The 19,027-nt window shown below is 42.7% G+C and overlaps 1 protein-coding gene across 10 annotated transcripts in view; it reads left to right on the top strand.

Moving 5' to 3' along the window:
• The window catches only part of LOC107521579, a 103,335-nt gene extending 87,882 nt beyond the window's left edge, over positions 1-15,453 (top strand). For 8 of the 10 annotated variants that reach the window (XR_004954663.1, XR_004954661.1, XR_004954662.1 and 5 more), the window contains 2 exons: positions 4,367-4,418; positions 9,685-15,453. Coding sequence is in view for 2 of the 10 variants with exons in the window: in XM_036233024.1 (XP_036088917.1) it covers positions 4,367-4,418; positions 9,685-9,837; positions 12,959-13,027 (274 nt within the window). In the remaining 8 variants the exon portion in view is untranslated. The remainder of the gene's footprint in view (positions 1-4,366; positions 4,419-9,684) is intronic. The other 2 variants (XM_036233024.1, XM_036233022.1) reach the window with 1 other exon arrangement.
• Positions 15,454-19,027: the final 3,574 nt, after the last annotated feature.

Genomic DNA, 19,027 nt, shown 5'->3' with positions numbered 1-19,027 from the left:
AAGAAGAGGCAGTTTTTGGAAGGTCACGCACCTGCAGAAATTCTTCAACAGGACTTTAAAGAAGGGTCAACAGTTCACATTTATTTCATCCGACTTCCACTTTACATGTGGTATCTCAGTTATCTTTCCAATAACACTCTTGAGGTAGTTATCATAATTACCATTTTGCAGACCTGTAAGATTTGTGCCAATCTAAGTGTGCCTGACTGTACTATCTTGCCTGCCTTTCACAGTGTGTTCATTAAAAACTCTCATACCCATAAAGCAGAGAGCAGAGTGCCTAAGCCTCATAACTTATTTCCATAAGTATTAAATGACACCCTAGTGGCTCAAGACTCCACTCTCTAATGTTGAAGGAGTCGAGGCCACCAGCAGTTGCACCTCACTGCTCATTGTATGCAAATTAAGTCTAAATGCCACTGCCCCAGGAACACGAGAGGGAGAAGCTACCTGGAGAAAAAGGACCACACCTGCTTATGAGGCCTTGCAGCCAGGGCAACAAAGCCCTCTCAGTAGAATGCCTGGGTCCTGAGTGCATTGCAAAGGGTCCGGTGAGATCGCTACAATGAACACAAAACGCAGACCAATGTGGAAAGCAGGTCAACGCACGAAGGACACGAGGAAGGAAATTAATTGCTGACCTGGAGAACCGTTAACAACCCCGGGCACAATTAAGTGGCAAACCTATACACCTTTATCCAGTCTTTCCTGTCATCAGACCAAAGGGCACTAATTATAAGATGGCAAAGAAATGACTGGATGACCCACTGGTGACAGAACAGGCACGTCGTGTTTCAGGGACGAATGGAGCACCTCTGCGCGCTGCTTCCTGGGTGGAGAGATTCAGGATTTGGAAAGCGAGTGGCTGACTTTGGTGGTTCCTCGTACACTAGTAACTAGTACTAAGGAATGTTCGTGCGGAAACAACAACAACTAACGTTCACCGAATACGTGCTATGTGCGCTGCCTGGGTTGTTTGTTTATGATTCACAATCTTATGAGAAGCCGCGATATCCTCACTTGATGGATGAAGAAACTGAAACTGACAGCGCCCACAGGAAGTGAGTTTAGAATGAGAATTAGTTATACTCAACCTTAAAAATGAAGCCATGCACGATAGCTCTCACTACAGCCTCTGTCCCGCTCCAAAAGTGGTCTATTAACACATATTTTTGCTTCTCTCCTCCGCGCACACACACACACACGCGCACACACACACACACACACACACACAAACTGGCAGTAATTGTGGTTTATAAATAATTGAAATGTCTTTCTTACTTTTCTGGCATTTCCTTAGGGGTTCTGCTTTTAAAATACTCTAATGTCGCCCTCGCAAAGTGCATTAATCACTTTGGAAGCCACGAATTCATTGATAAGAGTGGAGACCGTTTATTAATAAAAGATGCCACAGCACATGTGACCCGTCGTTCGCAGCTCCGCATAGAAAGGCATTCCAGAAACGATGTATGTAGCCTTGTAGGATCGTAGCCTTAGCGCAACCTGCCGCAGGATGTAAATAGGACAGCCACTGCTGGCAAGTCCATTTGGCAGATCTCCCGAGGGTTTTTAAGTACTGGTCTCCCCAGACCTCATCGCCCAAACCTGCCACTTGCACAGCAGCGGCGAGCGGCCTGCAGAGCACAAAGTGGTCTTCGTCCTCCTCATTCATCATCCCAGAGGGCTTTCAAGTGACTTGTGAGGTCGCCAAACAGTTACTGGGCCTAATTAGCTCCCCCACCAACTGGCGGCTCCCTGCCCAAACCCTGTGGCCTCTCACACAAACGTTGCAAATTGCTTTCCAGCCTTTGAAGCCATCCCAGGAAGTCCCAGGCAGCCTGGAAGAAGCGCTTCCTAGCTGTGCCTTTAGTGGCTGGTCTCCTCTGATCAAAAGCTTGGGCAAAGGGCGAGAGAACCAGCCCCTGACGGGCAATAGCTTAGGGGAGGTGCTGATGCCTGGAGCTAAGCAGGGCCAGCTGGCCTGGGGACAGGGGGCCTCTGCGTAAAAGCCCAGACTCGGATGCCCGCTGTGCGGATTTGGCCATTCAGACCCAGGTCACTGTGGAGGCTCTTGATCTTCCCGTCCTCCTTTTTTTCCTCCTCCTCATTCTCTCCTTTCTTCCCTGGGAAGCGTGGGCTTTCAGTCTTCCATGTTCAGAGGCAGCAGCGTCTGGGACAAAGGAGCTTTCTGAAGCTGGAGCATTCCTCCACTGCCCCACCTGCCTCCCGGTGTTCAGACAGCCTGCATATGAAGTCTGGCCCCAGCACCTGCTGGCAGTGTGAATTTGGACTTGTTTCTTGTCTCTCCGAGCCTCAGTTTCCTCGTCAGACTGCCTGGGTTTGCATTCTAGCTCCATCACTTAATAGTTTGCAATCTTAGAGATGTTACTTATCTCTGTCTTATTTGCCAAGTGAGCGTAATATTAGTCCCTGTCACATAGGCAGGATCTGGGGCTAAGGGGGTGAGGATAGGGGTTACCCATGAGCCTGGAACTTAGTTCTGCAGGCCGGGTGGTAGCAGCTGAACCGTGAGGGAGACAGCCAGCCACTGCTAGTGACATCCGTCTTCTGTCTAACAGCAGCAGTAAGCCAAACACCCTGGGATGCTCACAGGGGACTGTCCCCTGCATTGCAGAGCAGAGCAGGGAGAACAGGCAGGCACAGGACAACGCTCTGCTCCAAATGGTTGTCTGCAGTGCTAAAACCACATGGAGCCCCTAGGATGGGAACTGGCACCTTCTTGATGATCAATACATGTTAATGGCAGTTAATAATTGTAATGGTTAATTTCACAGGTCGACTTGACCGGCCACAGGGTGCCCAGGTTAGGCATCATTTCCAGGCAGGTCTCTAAGTGTGCTTCTGGGTAAGACCAGCATTTGAATCAGTGGACGCAGTACAGTAGGTGGCCGTCCCCCCAGGTGGGTGGGCCTCCGCAATTGTTTGAGGACCTCACTAGAACAAAACGCAGGAGAAGGAGGTCTCACCCCTTTTTCTGTGCCTCGCCGTTGAGCTGGGACGGCTCATCTCTTCTCCCGCCCTCGTACTGGGGTGACACCCTGCCCTGGTTCTCAGACCTCAGACTCCATTACGACCCTGAACTTCCTGGGTCTCCAGCTTGCGGGCTCTGGGACTTCTCAGCCCCCATAACTGCGTGAGCCAGTTTCTCGTAATGAATCTCCTTTTATCCGTAGCCTGTTGGCTCTGTTTTTCTGGAGAACCCTAATGCGGTGGTCGTATTCAGAAGAGTTGCAGTGGAGACAAAATGATGCATGCAGTCTGCTAACCCGCCCCCCCATGGCCAAGCGTGGGTCTCTGTGTGGCCTGAACAGCTTCGTCAGCCACCGCAACTCTGCCTCCTCCAGTCTAAACTGTAGAGCCCCCTTCTGCATCCCAGCTGCCGCCCAGCAATACACAAACACAGAACACCCCTCTGTGTCTTTTCCGATCTCTGTTCTCAAAGCCCAGACTATTATTGAAAGTGTCACAGAAATACGCCAGCCGGGTTCACACCGAAATGCAGCCCACCGCTGCTGCTGTCATCCCGTGTCCCCAGAACGTCCTCCTCACTGTGACCCTCCCTCCGAACGTCATCCCCCCTCTTCCTTTTTACTGAATCAGTGTCACACACACACACACAAGAAACAAAACTCATCTCTTCTCCCTCAACTCAGCTATACGGTGCCAGATAGTGGATAAAGGTATAGACTCTAGAAGCAGGTCTGAAGCCAGAGGTCTCACTCCAAAATCATGACCTTCTCTACCTCCTCCTACTACCTAGGCTGTGTCTGTGTGTCTCCTCAGTCCAGATGGGCCACCCAGGTGGGACACTCAGCCTTTTTTTTATGAGATCCCACCTCTTCTGAACCTCCCCGTCCCCCACCCCCCCCCACAAAAAATAAGTCACTTAGCACCAAGATTTTACACATACCGTAAAATTTCCTGCAGAGCTTATTTATGGAGCGGGAGGGGAAGACCAAGGAGATACTTACATGAAAGCAAATGTAACTTGCTGCAGAGAGCATCAGCCGTGGGGAACAGGGGCGGTTGTGTAAGATGAGCGTTCACTACCTTTTCCTCACCTAGAGTCTGTTTTCATCCATCTTCCTGCCCCATTCTCGATTCATTACTTCTCTTCTGGGGACTCCAGATTCTCTCTCCATTAGGCAGAGCCTTTCAGCACTCTGTAAGGCCCCCTTGAAAATGGCATGTTCCCGAGAATTTTAATCTTGCCTGTCACTAACTCCACAGCTTAGGGAAAGATACTCAACTCCTCTGAGCCTCAGATCCCTCTTCCATAAAATAAGGATAATCACCAGTCTACCATTTTAAAGCATTTAATGGGCTTTTCTCTTTTGCATTTCAGTGTGCACTATCTGTATCATCTGTCTAAATGGTCCAGTCGTGCCTGGGCAGAGGTAAGACAATTATGATAAGACTTCAAGGAAAGAATTATTTTAACTAATTTTAAACCAGACAATAGCATCGAAATGTAGGTTTCATCAGGAAAGGGATTTTTCTAAATTCTTTTATCTTTCACCTTTAACATATCAGGAGTTGTCCTGGTATACTTAATATTACATTTTATATAAGGGAGATTCAGGTCTAATATGAAGAAAAGAATTGAAGAAGCCTGTCCTCTGTTGTCCCAGTAAAAGATGGGGAAAGATGGAAGGCAGAGATAAGGGAGGGGGTGACCACAGTACCCCATCATCTGTCTCCAAGTCAAAGTACCAGAATGGAGGAGGGGTGTTCACTGAGTTTAGGGGGGGCCCTGGGGACCTGTTAGAAGCTGGTTACAGCAATTTAGGAAGATTTAATGGAGACTTGGATTTCGATAACTGCAGATAGGGATTTAGAGAGAGAGAAATGGAGCACAGATATTAAGGAGGGAGAATCAGCAAGCCCTTCCTGAGGAATGACTGGATCCCCTCCATTTTAGAAATCGTCTGTATTATCTGCTGCACTTGTTATTCTCGAGATAATCTTCCTAAAATTCTCTGCTCTCCTGATCTGCATGACCTCATACTATACAGTCATTCTTTCTCCTCTCCGAGATCTCATTGTCTGCCATGCTAAAGCGTTAGTTTGTTTCTCATGGAGTAAGTGGCTGAAGAGGTTCGTAGAGGGGGAGCTGTCCTGCTTTATTCCAGGGCTATGCTAATGTTGGCAACCCACTGGACAACAAATCTTACAAGATTTTTTTGAATCTTGCGAAAATGTCTAATAACTCTCCATCACCCTGGTAAAATTACTATTATACACAAAAGTATCTTATTCCAAAGCAGGGGAAGGGGGAGGAAGCTAATTTAGAATTGACAATTGACAATTAATCAATATTTGGTGTAGTGTAGCACTAAACATATTGTCATTAACAATTAGTACCAGAATCTAACTTGGAAGTAAAAGAAACTACCACCTTCTTTCTGTTTATGATTTTATCCAGTTGAAGAAGGGAACACTCCCCGGCCTTTTTACAGAAAGCAAAGGTGTGCAAAGCACCTCCTGATACTTGGTGGCATCTCAGGGCGGACGAGCGAGGCAGCGAGGTATTAGAAAGTCCACACCGTGTAGAGGGAAAAACTAAGGATCAGAGAGAATATTTAAAATGCGATGCAAGGCAGGGGAAGAAATTTCCATTTGTTTCCTTTCGGGAAATACATGTCTACTTTCCATTATCCAACCCCACCCGCATCCTCCACGATTGCTGAAAACTCACTCTGCTTCACACACGACAGGCACCCGCAACGCCCTTGGATGGAGGTGCTTTAGGCTGACGCGTGAACCCTTTCAGTTCTTTTGGGAGCCTTCATTAAGCTGCTGGGGCTTCATCATGGGGAGGGGGGTCTCTAACAGTTCCAACTGACTCTATTCATCCTGATAAACAATTGTATTTATTGGAACTCTTCTGGTCATAAGTAACAGAGAGCCATCTCCAACTCCATTACGCAAAGTAAACAAAGCGGTTGACCGACCTAATGGAGGGGAGTCCGAGTGTGTGACCGGGTCTGAAGACACTGGACCCGCAGAGGGAACCTGCCTGGACTCCCCGTCTTAATTCCTATCCACGTTTTTCTCTCTGTGGTGCCTTTGGTTTCTAGCAGTACAGACTGTGTTTCTATTAATGCGGAATATGGTCTCTGAGTGGTCCTGCATTTTTCTGTTATCTGGGTTTGGTCACCTGAAAGTGACAGTCCTCAAGATCTCTTTTGCCCCAATTTCAAAAGTTCTAAGGAAAACATTCATGGGCTGAGCCCGAGCACACGGTCCATCCCTGGACCAATCAGCCTGGCTGGGGATCGAGTCAGGTTATATTGTTATAGCAACTCCAGGGTAAATCTTTTGGTCAAAGAAAACTCCTAGAAGAGGGAGGGGGGGAGGGGTGGAGGGGAAGGGGAGTTAGACCGAAAAGCTCAGGTGGTGGTCACAAAAAAAAAAAAAAAAGAAAAGAAAAGAAAAGAAAAAGAAAAAAAAGGGGAAAAAAGATGAAGGCAAAACGGCCACACCTCTGTTTCTCCCTGCCGCATTCTTTCGCATCCCTTGATCCAAGCTATGAGAATGCATCTTTTTTGATCTCTTTTCCTCTCTGAACAAAGCTAAATTCACCCTTTACTTTCCCTTAGCACTTTCACAGAGCCTCGGCTTACTCTTCTTACTGTCGACATAATTTTTATAGCTGTCGCTACGCGAGGACCACTCATAACCACACGGTCAGCGGTCCTTTTGCACACCTGCCATCCACATAGTGCCTTCTCTTTACTTGGAATATTGGTCTGAGAGGCATTACCTCTGCATCTTCGGCTTGATGGTAGAAGGTACTTTAACACAATAAATCACCCTATTTGTTCATTTATTCCAAGAACATGGAAGTACTGAGCACCCAACTGCATTCTGGGAGTTGGAAGCTTGATGCAGGAGAAGGAGGAGATGCCCGCAGATGGCATCTAATGCCCCTGAGAGCCTGGCCGGAGAAGCAGGCACGGGCGCAGGTGGAATAGGGCCTAGAGTGTAAGGTGCGGAAGCTGCGGTGTACAGAAGCCCTGAGAAAGGAGGAAATGACTCACAGAAGTAACTGTAAAGGGCAGAAGTCTCTGCACTGACAGTAAAATATCCATTTCCTCTTCTTCTGTCTTGCCCCAACAAGGAGACTGCTAGAGTCACAAGATCATATAATCGCCGACCTTGGAAGCAGGTATCACCTCAAAGGTCATTCAGCATGAAGGACTACCCAGGGTAAAAATTTCCCCTACCAACTTGTCTCTGCTGGGGACCTCCCATGAGAGAGACCTCACAGAGATTGTAAGGGAACAGGTTGGCAGAGTAGATAAATCACAAGATTCAGGGTCAGACAGACCTGGGATCAAAATCCAACACTTCCTAGCTATATGACAGCAGACTGGCCACCGAGCCTCTCTGAGCCTCAGATTTCTTGCCAGGTAAATGTCATCACATTATCTACACTTCAGATTGTTGTGGGTGGTGGCTTTGATTACTTACCTCCTTGAGGCAGCCTATTCTCCTGTGAGGCAAAGGGAATGGATAGATAGGTAGCTCATTGTTGGATTAAGATGAAGTCTGCTTTTTATGCACTCTGTGTGCATTCATTCTGATTTTGTGCAGGAGAAGAAAGAATCTTTTTTCATGGCCTTATCTAAAAGTACCTCAGACTGACCTGTGATAAGATAGCAATGCCATTTTCCAAAGCTGTCCTTTTCCCATGGTGGTCAATTCTCCTGGCTTATTGCATCCCTGCTAAATCTTTGCATTTTTCCAAATTCAACCATCTCAGTTCTCAGAGATTCAGACTAGCGGCCCTCATGGTATTTGCATATTACAATAAGCAGGTTTCGAATTAAATCTTTGGCGCCACAATTCCCTTTCCATAGAATCACATAAAATTAAAGTGTCAAATGTTGAAGAAAGTATAACTGTTTGACAATCGAAGGCAGAACCATAAGTTCGAGGAGTACAAACCAGTTCATTGGGTCACACAGTAGATGTGTCTGTTATACGAAAAACAGTGGAGAGGATCTCCTGCCCCTCCAAACTCAAATTCCTTGTGTTCTGATAAGGTGCCAAAAGGCATCCCATTGACTGGATGTCAGATATTCAGACGCGGCTCTGTGGCTGAAAGCCAAGCTTTCTGTTTTCTTACATCCTATCTTCACTGATCCTTGTATAATGCAAATTCCTCTGACCAAGGGTGGAGTAACAGTTTAATTACTTTAACATGATAGCTGCAAATCACCCACCAAAACAATAAGCCATATCGTCAGATCTCATTTTCTGTCTGTTTTTCCCAAATATGTTTTGTGGGGGTATGGAGGGGAGTCGGGTAGCACACGTTGACATCATTTTAAAATGTAAGGGGGAATGTAGCAATTCAGAAATAACTGGAGACTTCAAAAATTATTCATTTTGCCATTTATCTGCCATTGTTGTGTATCCCAGCAGGTAATAGAGTGAATGAATTTCTCATAATAAGATTGAGAGTCATGGAAGGGACCCACAATTGCCAATTACATAGTATTTTTAGTTAGAGATGTTTCTTCTGAAATGATATGTTCATTTGACATTACCCTTGGAAAATAACGGAGGGGGAAAAACATTTTTCAAAGTTCTTGAGGCAGCTGTTCAAATCCCAAAGTGCTGAGCAGGACCTACATTTAGGGAGAGAGGTCCTTTGTGGCTGACTGTAACCCCGCTGTTTTATACTATTTTCAGAGTCAGCCCACGGCAAAGAAACACAGTCTACAACCAAAATTAAACGTTGTTTGAAAAGATCTTTTCTGAATGTAAGAAGACATTTGTAACATGAAATTCCATCAGAGAAAGGGGCTGGCATGGGGGTCATTTCATACAGACTCAAGTCAGGTGCCTCATGAGAAAGGACAGATGTGAGGCCCTCTGGGGGTAAAAGAGACTTAAAAGGCACGCAGAAGGAGGGACTCCGGACTGGAGACAAACAGCCTAGAGGGGTCGGAGCTGAGGCGCGGCACCTGTGCTGGTTAGAGCGCCGGCTTTAGGGCAGGTGGCCCCCAAAAGGCAGTCTGTTGACATCTAAGCATGACTTTTGCATCAGTGAATGAGGTAATAGTACTGTCTAGCTCAGTGTAGAACATTCGGCAGAAGGTCAGCTGCGTGAGAAAAAGCACATATTTAATTAGCTGTTAGTGTAGTGATAACAGTAAGTACCCCTTAGACCCAAGCAAGGGGACCCACATAATCTCAAGTGTTCTTCTGATTTTCCGAAGATGCTTCTGGTACCTAACCTGGGTCTTGGGCAAGCAATGGCATCGGACAGGGTGCACCATGCCTGGACCATGAACAGACTCTGGGCTTCATTTACTATGTGTGGGGTTGAACAGATGCCCCATAGATCTGAAAGACTTTTGCCTATTAAGTTGTCCCAGAACCTAATGGCTGAGTCCTGGATTTAGGAGGGTGACCTGACCCGAGGATTGCTCCCAATGGCCAGTGTGGTATTTATTTTGCGGGAATCATGCAAAATATGTCCATCAAAATGGTGTTGATATGTTAATTTGGGGTGACTCAAACTGTTTACATAGACAGGGGGCGGGCATGTAAAAGAAAAATCTTGGGGCCTTGTACACATCTCAGGGGCAGCCTGGTAATAAGATACTATTCGTAGCATTGGTTACCCATTTTCTGTTCTTATTCCAGAAGAGAAATCAAGAAGTTCCGGAGAAAAATGGCCAGGAATTCTCCATGATCCAGGATGCTGCAAAGGCAAATAATTTCAAGCCCTTATTTACCTCAAACCAGAAGACCACTGTAAATGCCTGGGGAGTAGGGGAAGGATGCCCTCTCATATTGGTGAGTAGTCCTAAACCTCAACCAGCCCCAAAAGATTTTTGAGTTACCTAGTTAGGTATTTTAAAAGTTACCACTAGTCAAAAAAATAAATAAATAAATCGATACGATGGTTACACGTTTCACCTACCAGAAATAACTTTTTTAGAGAGTAATCCCAAACACTAACCAAGATGAGTAAAAGAGGCGTTTGACGAGATCGTTGGTTGTAGTGTAAAATGGTTCGACCTTTGGGACAACAATTTAGAAATACATGTGAAGAGAATTTAAAATGCTTGTGCCCAGCTATGTCACTTCTGGGAATCTAGCCTGAGGAAATTATCATAAATATAGAAAAACCTGTCAACTTTTCTCTACAGGAGATTTGGCCTCCACATTCCTTATTTTTCTGTTTTGTAAGAACTTCTGGAGAACCAAGTAAAACATCAATTATTGCTCAGGCTACTCCTGGTGGCAGTGTGTGAAGTGTTTTATGTTGGCTAATTTATTTCGTATTTACCACAACGCAAACGAGTACATCATTTAGGAGTCCTTCAACCTCAAGAAACAGAAACCCCAGCTCCACTGGCTTAAACTCTGAGAAAATTATAATAACGAGAAGAAATCCAGAGGTAGGTGATAAATTCGGTGGTATACCCAGGCGTCCACATCATTCTCTCTGCCATCCTCAGGCAGCGTGATCCTTTGTGTCAGTCACAGGATGGTCACCAGAGCTCCGAGCCTCACTTCTAGACCTAAGCATCTCCATGACTCCGTGACTAGAAATGTATTTCATGCTCCTTCCTAAACCAACTCTTAACAATTGACATAGAAAATAGAGAGTAAAATTTTTCACATAAGTCTGTATAGCCTTTACCTCTCCCTTGTCCCATCCTCCCCCCCCCCCCGCCAAAAAAAAAAAAAATCTTATATTCATTCATTTAGTTTCCCTACTTCTCTTCCTCTCCTCCAGAGAGGCAAAATTCCTGCTTGAAAAAAAGGAGACTCAGGCTATTTACGTGTTTTAAAAACTAGGATTGTGGGGAAAGACAGCAAACTGCTTAAGAATTACAAGGAAATAGTAATTCTTGAGGGGGGTACCTGGAAAGAGATTCTGGAGCAGCCACATGATGTGAGAAAGTTGGAGAGAAAAGGTAAAGGGATATATTACACGGTGTTTCAGTGGATGAAACAGACCATGCCCCACTGATGCTCTCTGGGGAAGTTAAAAAATGATGACAAATTACTTTTTCATAAATTTTTGCTTTGGATATTTTTTCTTATTGAAATGGCGTGTCAGTTAACACGAGCCCTCTCTGAGACTGGACCAAACAAATCCCTAGAATAGTGAAGATCGCAGTTGATAATATACAGTATTCTCCGCTATTGACACCTGCAATGCACAGTTTCAGCGCTTAAAACGAATCGTAGCTCTTTCTTTCCCTTGCCAATATTTCCTGAACACCTCCAGGATGTCAGGATCTGTTTGAATTGTAATCTCTGAATGCAGAAGAACTAGGACATTCTGGTTTTCTCACAGAGGCATCCAAAACTCAGTCCCAGTGATCTGTAAATGGCATTGTTTTCAAATACAGATTAAAAGGCTTTGGAGATCTGGAAGAAGCATCAGCATTATTTAGCAGTTGATGGAGCAAAACAGCAAAATTTCATTCTTTATGACTCAAACTCCTTCTCCCGGACCCCTCCCCTTGGCTTAGAAAAACATCCTTGAGATGAACCTGCAGTGACAATCTATCACAATGTCTATACTTAAGCCTTGTCAGATGTCAGAACAAAATGACCACCCATCACTCAGTGTCTCGGGGGTTGCACATCTAGGACACAGCAGAAAGCTCACACACCGTCGTCGTCCATTTGCAATCAATGAAGATCAACACCGAGAACAAAGAATTGCACAGATACAAAGTGCCCTAAAAATAATGCCCTGGGCACCTCTGAGTTGCCGGCCTGGTTCACTCTCGGCAAAGGGACCCACTGTGATCACCTAGTGACTCTGATGAGCATGATACTCATCTGATAAAGCCTTTCCCAAACTCCCAAACGTTATTAGGTCGGATGCAGAGAAAAGCTAAAGTTGCACAGAGGCATGACTTTCAAAGGGGAACAATAAAATAGATATCGCGGTAGGCGTGGAAGAGACAGAACCTGGAGTCAGTTCGAGCTCCATTTTTCATGATGCTGACATGTTGAGGAACACAGTCTCTCCAAGATCTTTGCTGCCTTGTCCAAGAAGAGTAAGTCAAGAAGAGTAAGTCATTTGACCGATATGAGTCTCAACACTGCTAACTATAAAATGAGGATATTATTACCTTACCAGAACTATTTAGAAAGATGTTTTAATTATTGACATATATATGTGCGTATATGTGTATAAATATTATATCTTTTAGATAGATGATAGATAGATAGATGATAGATAGATAGATCTAGATAGATAGATAGATGATAGAGAGATGATAGAGAGATAGATGATACACAGACAGATAGTGAGTGACAGCGAGATACTGATATATTTTTTTGTCCAAAATAGTGTGTGATACATAGGATCATGTCACATTCTTCTGTTCAGCATTGCTAAGTGTTATAACATCTGGCAAAGTAGGCATTTACTTTTCCAACTGAGGCTTAGGCAAGATTGAGTAATCATTCAAACTCACGTATAGCTCAGCGAATAGAGAGTCTGGAGCTTAGCAGAGCTGGACTCTGGTTCTCACTTAGTCACTCACAAGAAAGTATCGTCCACTCCAAAATGTCGGTAGTGCTAAGACTGAGAAACCCTGCCCTAGGGGAAGCCAGCTGCCCTGTAAGAATCCTTCTACCCTGAAGTCAGCATGTTGTGAGGAAACCCAAGGTAATTACTTGTACAGGCCATGGTGAAGCAGAAAATGCCTCGGTATTTCCAACCATTCCAGCCATAGCAGCCCAGATGCCAGCAGAAGTGATGTGAAGAAGAACCAAAGAACCATAGACCTAAGGTCAAGAGCCACTCTAGAACCTGCAACAATATCTGGAGCCATCCGGCTGAGGCCCCACTCATCAGAAGCCATCCCACAGTGCGCTGCCTGAATATAAGACCAGCAAAAATATAAGCATGATACAGCGATTGCTGTTTTATGTCACTTAGTTTCAGAGCGGTGTGTTGACAGAAGTAGACAACCAGAACAGCGGCTTGTTAATCATACGGAAGAGATGAATCCTTAGACACCGCGAATCTGGTTCCAGGAAGACTTGAACTCAGTGATCCCAGGTAAAATGGGATATTGATATCTATCCCTCAAGATATTGAGAAAGTTAAAGAGAATCAGGCATTTAAAAGGACTTCGGATAGTAGCTGGCCTAGCAGAACTATTCAATGAATAAGTTTTGGTTGGATTGGACCTGGTTTGTCTTAAGAATACAGAATAAAGGTGACCTTTCTCTCCGACCTCCTTAAGTACGGAGTAATTTAAATGCGCACAAAGTAGTTTTGTCTTGGAAACTCCCTCCCCACCTCCCCACCCCCCACCTCATACAAATATCTCTTACAGATTGTTGTCAAACAGACCTAGGCTAGAGCCCAACCTCTAACCCTTACAAACTGAATAACCTTGAGTTACTTACTATTTCTAAGCCTCTGTTTCCTCCTTTGTTAAAAGAAGAAGAAGAAGAATGTATCTATCTCATAGACTGGTTCCATGGATTAAATGACATAAATACATATAAAGCCCTTAGCACAGTTTTGGGCCCAAAGTAATAGTTGATATCATCTTTATTTTCTGCAGGCCATGGCCTGCCCACCGACTAACCTCACATCTCTGAATCTTGGCTAAGGGCATAACTTAGATATGCGTGGGAACCATCGCAAAAGTAGTAAACTGAACTTTCTCTAACTTTGAATGATGCCAAAGGGACTGTAACTAGGAAAGACAAGATGGATTCATTTCCCCTCCTCAGTAATAAAGCATTCCTTGCAGCCTGGGGTCATTTTCAGAAAGCCGAAAAGGAAAATCGTGTGGCTTCTTTCTAGGTCAGGACATGAGGAATCTGCTGCTGTCAACACTCAGACAGACCACCGGTCCCACCTGGACCAGGATGGTACCTCTACCTAGGTAACCCATACCTGGCTTTCACTTTTCAGCTTCATCACCACCTGTCCTGACCAGCATAGAAGATAGTTCTGCAAATATATAAAAAGTATACATTTGAGTCCCTGCATTGTAAAGAAGCTGTTACAGCACTTATCAGCAAAAAATTAGGCTGGTCATTAAAATGCAAGTCCTGTTCCCTTTCTCTCGGCCTGTGGCATTTATTATAACCCGTGACTATGCCCTTCGATCCTGAGAACTCTGCTCAGATCGTCTCTTGGGACTCGGTTCTGTGAAAACTAGAAGCAAAAAGATGCTACCCTAAGCATATCATCCAAATAAAAGCCCCCATTGGCGGGAGTCTCCAATTCAAGAGGTCTATTTAGTGCTCAGGAAAGCAAATGAGGAACATGTACAGACAAATATGATCAGAGTCCTTTGAGAATTGTGAAATGAGGAGGAAAATTCTAAGAGCTTTTATTCGAAAAGAGGAATCTCTTTCTGGGCTATATAGTATCTGTGGTTTAAAATGAGCCTGAGAGTCTGTCCTAAGGAAGACTGCTGGATTCAATGATCATGCTGTCAATTTAGAGGAATAGCGCATACACACACACACACACACACACACACCCTCAGTAGCCACTCAATTAAAACATTTTGCCATCCCTTTAGAGTACTGTCAATTCTATACTCTCCTTAGTTTTCCATACTCTGCAAGATTTGTCAAAAGGCTATGCTATGAGTAAAACCAACAAAATAATTCCCAATATTTGGGCAACCAAGTGTTTCCACACATGTGGTGAGTGGCGTGATGTAAACATCACAACTTCAGCTGCAGGTCACCCCCATCGGCACTCCTACACCCCTTTCTCAGAGTGTTTTTCTATATAGCACTTGCCTCCCTTTGACATAACATATTTTCCTAATATATGTGTTTATTTTCTGTTTTGCCTGAATAGAATATAAGCTCCATGAAGGGACTACTTTTTTCCATTTTGTTTACTGTGCCCTTCATTGAGCCCAGAACAATGTCTAGGCATTTGCGTAAATCAGGGTCCAATCAGGAAACCACATCATCTATTTAAACAGAATTAAAATATATTTTTTAACCAGCCGTAAAATTATTAACTTGGTGACTAAAGGAGCAAAAAGAGAATTCCAAAGTAACCACCCATATCTGGGTTAACCGAGCGAAGAAATGGAAATGATTACTTATTTTTTTAGTAAAGTATAGCTGACATGCAATACTATGTTAGTTTCAGGTATACAAAACAGTGATTTCACATTTATGTATTTTATAAAGCGATCACCACAATAATCTGGTAACCATCTGTCTCCATACATAGTTATGATATTATTGACTATCTTCCCTCTGCTGTACACTACAATCCCATGACTTATTTATTTTATCGCTGGAAGTTTGTACCTCTTAATTACCTCATCCCCTCTGGCAACCATCAGTTAGTTGTCTGTGTCTAAGAGTCTGTTTCTGTTGTCTTTTGTTTTTTGTTTTTGTTTTTGTATTTTAGATTCTACATATAAGTGAAATCATACTCTTTTTTTGTCTTTCTCTGTCTGATTTATTTTACTTAACCTAATATCCTCTAGGTCCATCCATGTTGTCGCGAATGGCAAGATTTCATTCTTTTTTATGGCTGAATAATATTCCTATTTATAAGTGTGTGTGTGTGTGTGCGCGTGCGCGTGCACGTGTGTACGGCACATCTTTCTTATTCATTCCTCTATCTATGGACACCTGGGTTGCTTCCATACCTTGGCTATTATAAATAATGCTGCAACAAACATATGGCACATATATCTTTTTGATTTAGTGTTCTTGATTTTTTAGAATAAATGCTCAAAAATGGAATTTCTGGGTCACATGGTAGTTCTATTGTTAATTTTTTGAGGAACCTCCATACTGTTTGCCATAGCGGCTGCACCAATTTACATTCCTACCAACAATGCACTAAGAGTTCTGTTTTCTCCTAGCCAACATTTAGTATTTCTTATCATTTTGATAACAGCCATTCTGACAGATGTGAGGTGATATCTCATTATAGTTTTAATTTGCATTCCCTGATAATTAGTAGTGTTGAGCATCTTTCATGTGTCTGTTGGCCATCTGTATGTATCTTTGGAGAAATGTCTGTTCAGGTCTTCTGCCCCTTATTTAATTGACTGGTTCATTTTCTTGATGTTGAGTTGTATAGGTTCTTTATATATTTTGAATATTAACCCTTATAGGATACGTCATTTGCAAATACCTTCTCCCATTCAATATAATGACTCATTGATTTCTGAGGGTTTCCTTCACTGTAGAAAAGCTTCTGATTATCTCATTTGTTTATTTTTGCTTTGATTTCCCTTGTCCAAGGTTATATATCCAAAAAAAATATTGCTAAGACTGGTGTCAAAGAGTTTGCTGCCTACATTTTCTTCTAACAGTTTTATGGTCTTATATTTATGTCTTCAATTTGTTTTGATTTTATTTTTGTGTGTGGTGTAAAAACGTGGTCCGGCTTCAGTTTTTGTATATATCTGTCTGGTTTTCTCTACACTATTTATTGAAGAGACCGTCTCTTTCCCATTGTATATTCTTGCCTCCTTTGTTATAGATTAACTGACCATGTAAGTTTGGCTTTATTTCTAGGCTCTCTGTTGTGTTGCATTGACCTACATGTCTCTTTGTGTGCTAGTACCATACTGTTTTGATTACTACAGCTTTGTAGTACATACTGAAAAAGGGAGCATGATACCTCCAGGTTTATTCTTTTTTCTCAAGATTGCTTTGATTTTGGGGGGTGTTTTGTGACCCCATACAAATCTTAGGATTATTTTTTCTAGTTCTGTGAAAAATGTCATTGATATTTTTATAAGGATTGAATTGAACCTTGATTGCTTTGGGTAGTTTGAACATTTTAATAATATTTTTTCAATGCATGGGCATGGTGTATCTTTCTGTTTATTTGTGTCATCTTTCTTTTTTTATAAATGTGTTATGGTTTTCTGAATACAAGTCTTATACTTCCTTGGTTAAATTTATTCCTAGCTGTTTTATTCTTTTTGATGCAATTGTAAATGGATTGTTTTCTTAATTTTCTTTTTGATAGTCTGATAGTTTGTTACTAGTGCATAGAAATTCACCAGATTTTGGGATATTAATTTTATATACTGAAACTTTACTGAATTCATTTGTTAGTTCTACCAGTTTTTTAGTGATGTCTTTAGGGTTTTCTATATATAATATCATGTCATCTACAAATAGTGACAGTTTTATTTCTTTCTAATTTGGACGCCTTTTTTCTCTTTTTATTGTCTGATTGCTGCGGCTAGCCCTTCCAATGTTATGTTAAATAAAAGTGAGATCGTGGGTATTCTTGTCTTGTCCTGATGGTAGAGGAAAAGCTTTTCCCTGTTGAGTACCATGTTCGCTGTGGGTTTGTCATACATGGCTTTTGTATGCTGAGGCATATTCCCTGTATACGCACTTTGTTGAATGTTTTTAATATAAATAGATGTTGAATTCCGTTAAACATTTTTTCTGCATCTATTGACACGATCATATGATTTTTGTTCTGCGTTTTGCTAATGGGGCACATCACATTAATCGACTTGCGGATATGGAACCATTCTTGCATCCCTAAAATAAATCCTACTGATCATGGTGTTTTAATGTGTCGTTGAATTCGGTTTGCTGATATTTTTTGAGAATTTCTGCATAGCTATTCAACAGGAATATTGACCTATAATTTTCTTTTCTTTCTTTTTTTTTTTTTTTTCGGTAGTGTCTTTATTGGTTTTGGTATCAGAGTAATGTTGGCTTCATAAAAGAGTTTGAAAGCATCCCTTCCTATTAAATTTTTTGGAATAGTCTGAGGAGGATTCTTTAAATGTTTTATAGAATTCACCTGTGAAACCATCTGGTCCTGGACTTCTGTTTGTTGGGAGTTTTTTGAATACTGATTCAATTTTATTACTGGTAATCTATTCAGATTTTTTTTTGTTTCTTTCTGATTCAGTCTTAGAAGATTGAATGTTTCTAGGAATTTTTCCATTTTGTCTAGATTGTCCAATCTGTTGGTGTGTAATTTATAGTATTCTCTTATGGTCCTTTGTATTTCCGTGGTATCAGTTGTAACTTCTCTTTCATTTCTGACTTTATTTATTTGGGTCTACTCTCTCCCTCTCTCTCTCTCTCTCTCTCTCTCTCTCTCTCTCTCTCTCTCTCTCTCTCTCTCTCTCTCAATGATTCTGGCTAAAGGTTTATCATGAAATGATTAATTATTAAAACTTGGAGAAGGGGCCTTATAGAGCTGAAACTCAGACCTCTGAGAAAGGCACACTGCTACGCGGGGGCCGGTGTCTCTGAGCTGAGAAGAAGACCCCATGGGTTCAGGACTCAGATCTGAGGAGGGACATTGCCTGGCTGATGTCTTTGAGATTGGGTATAACGAGACTGAATCCAACTGCAGACTGGATTCATCTGCTGCTATCAGAGAGTGCTGCTGCTTCCAGGGTGATGCTCTCGGGAACCACGGCAGATAGAAAGCCCCAGGGAGCTCAGAGGAAAACATAATCCTCCCTTTCCCCATTCATCCTTGCAGAGTCTCAGCTCCTGGATCTCAAGGTTAAGTGCAGAAGGGCAGTGTTTGTGCTTAGAGATATAACTTAATAAAGTAAAGTTTTCTAGATGAAATAAATAAAAGAAGAGGAGAAGAAAGAAGGAAGGAAAGACAGATAGACTGCTGGACACTGCTGAAGATAAATAATCCCATGATATTTAAAGAATAACAATACCTACCAATTATTTTGCTATTACACTGTGCTAGGCTCTTTACACATTTTCTCTCTCGTCCTCTGACAACTCTATAACATAGGATTTATTATTTTCATTTTATAGATGAGAAAGCTGAGAACCAGAGAGGTTTAGGTACTCATTCAAGGTCACAAAGCTAATAATTCTAGAGTGGGGATTTGAACCCAGATCATGTAGTATTAAAGCCCATTTTCTACTCTGTCTTATCTGATGCTTACTGGCTAATGTGTCTTTGGAAAGTCAGCATTTCAAAAACACAGGATACCTGAAGAAGGAGAGAACTGAACTTGCAGGGGCACAAGCATGTACG

The sequence above is a fragment of the Rousettus aegyptiacus genome, unplaced genomic scaffold (genome assembly GCF_014176215.1).
Source record: "Rousettus aegyptiacus isolate mRouAeg1 unplaced genomic scaffold, mRouAeg1.p scaffold_m13_p_15, whole genome shotgun sequence".
In the NCBI taxonomy this organism is placed as follows: Eukaryota; Metazoa; Chordata; class Mammalia; order Chiroptera; family Pteropodidae; genus Rousettus; species Rousettus aegyptiacus.
This window is presented reverse-complemented; position numbering and strand designations above follow the sequence as displayed.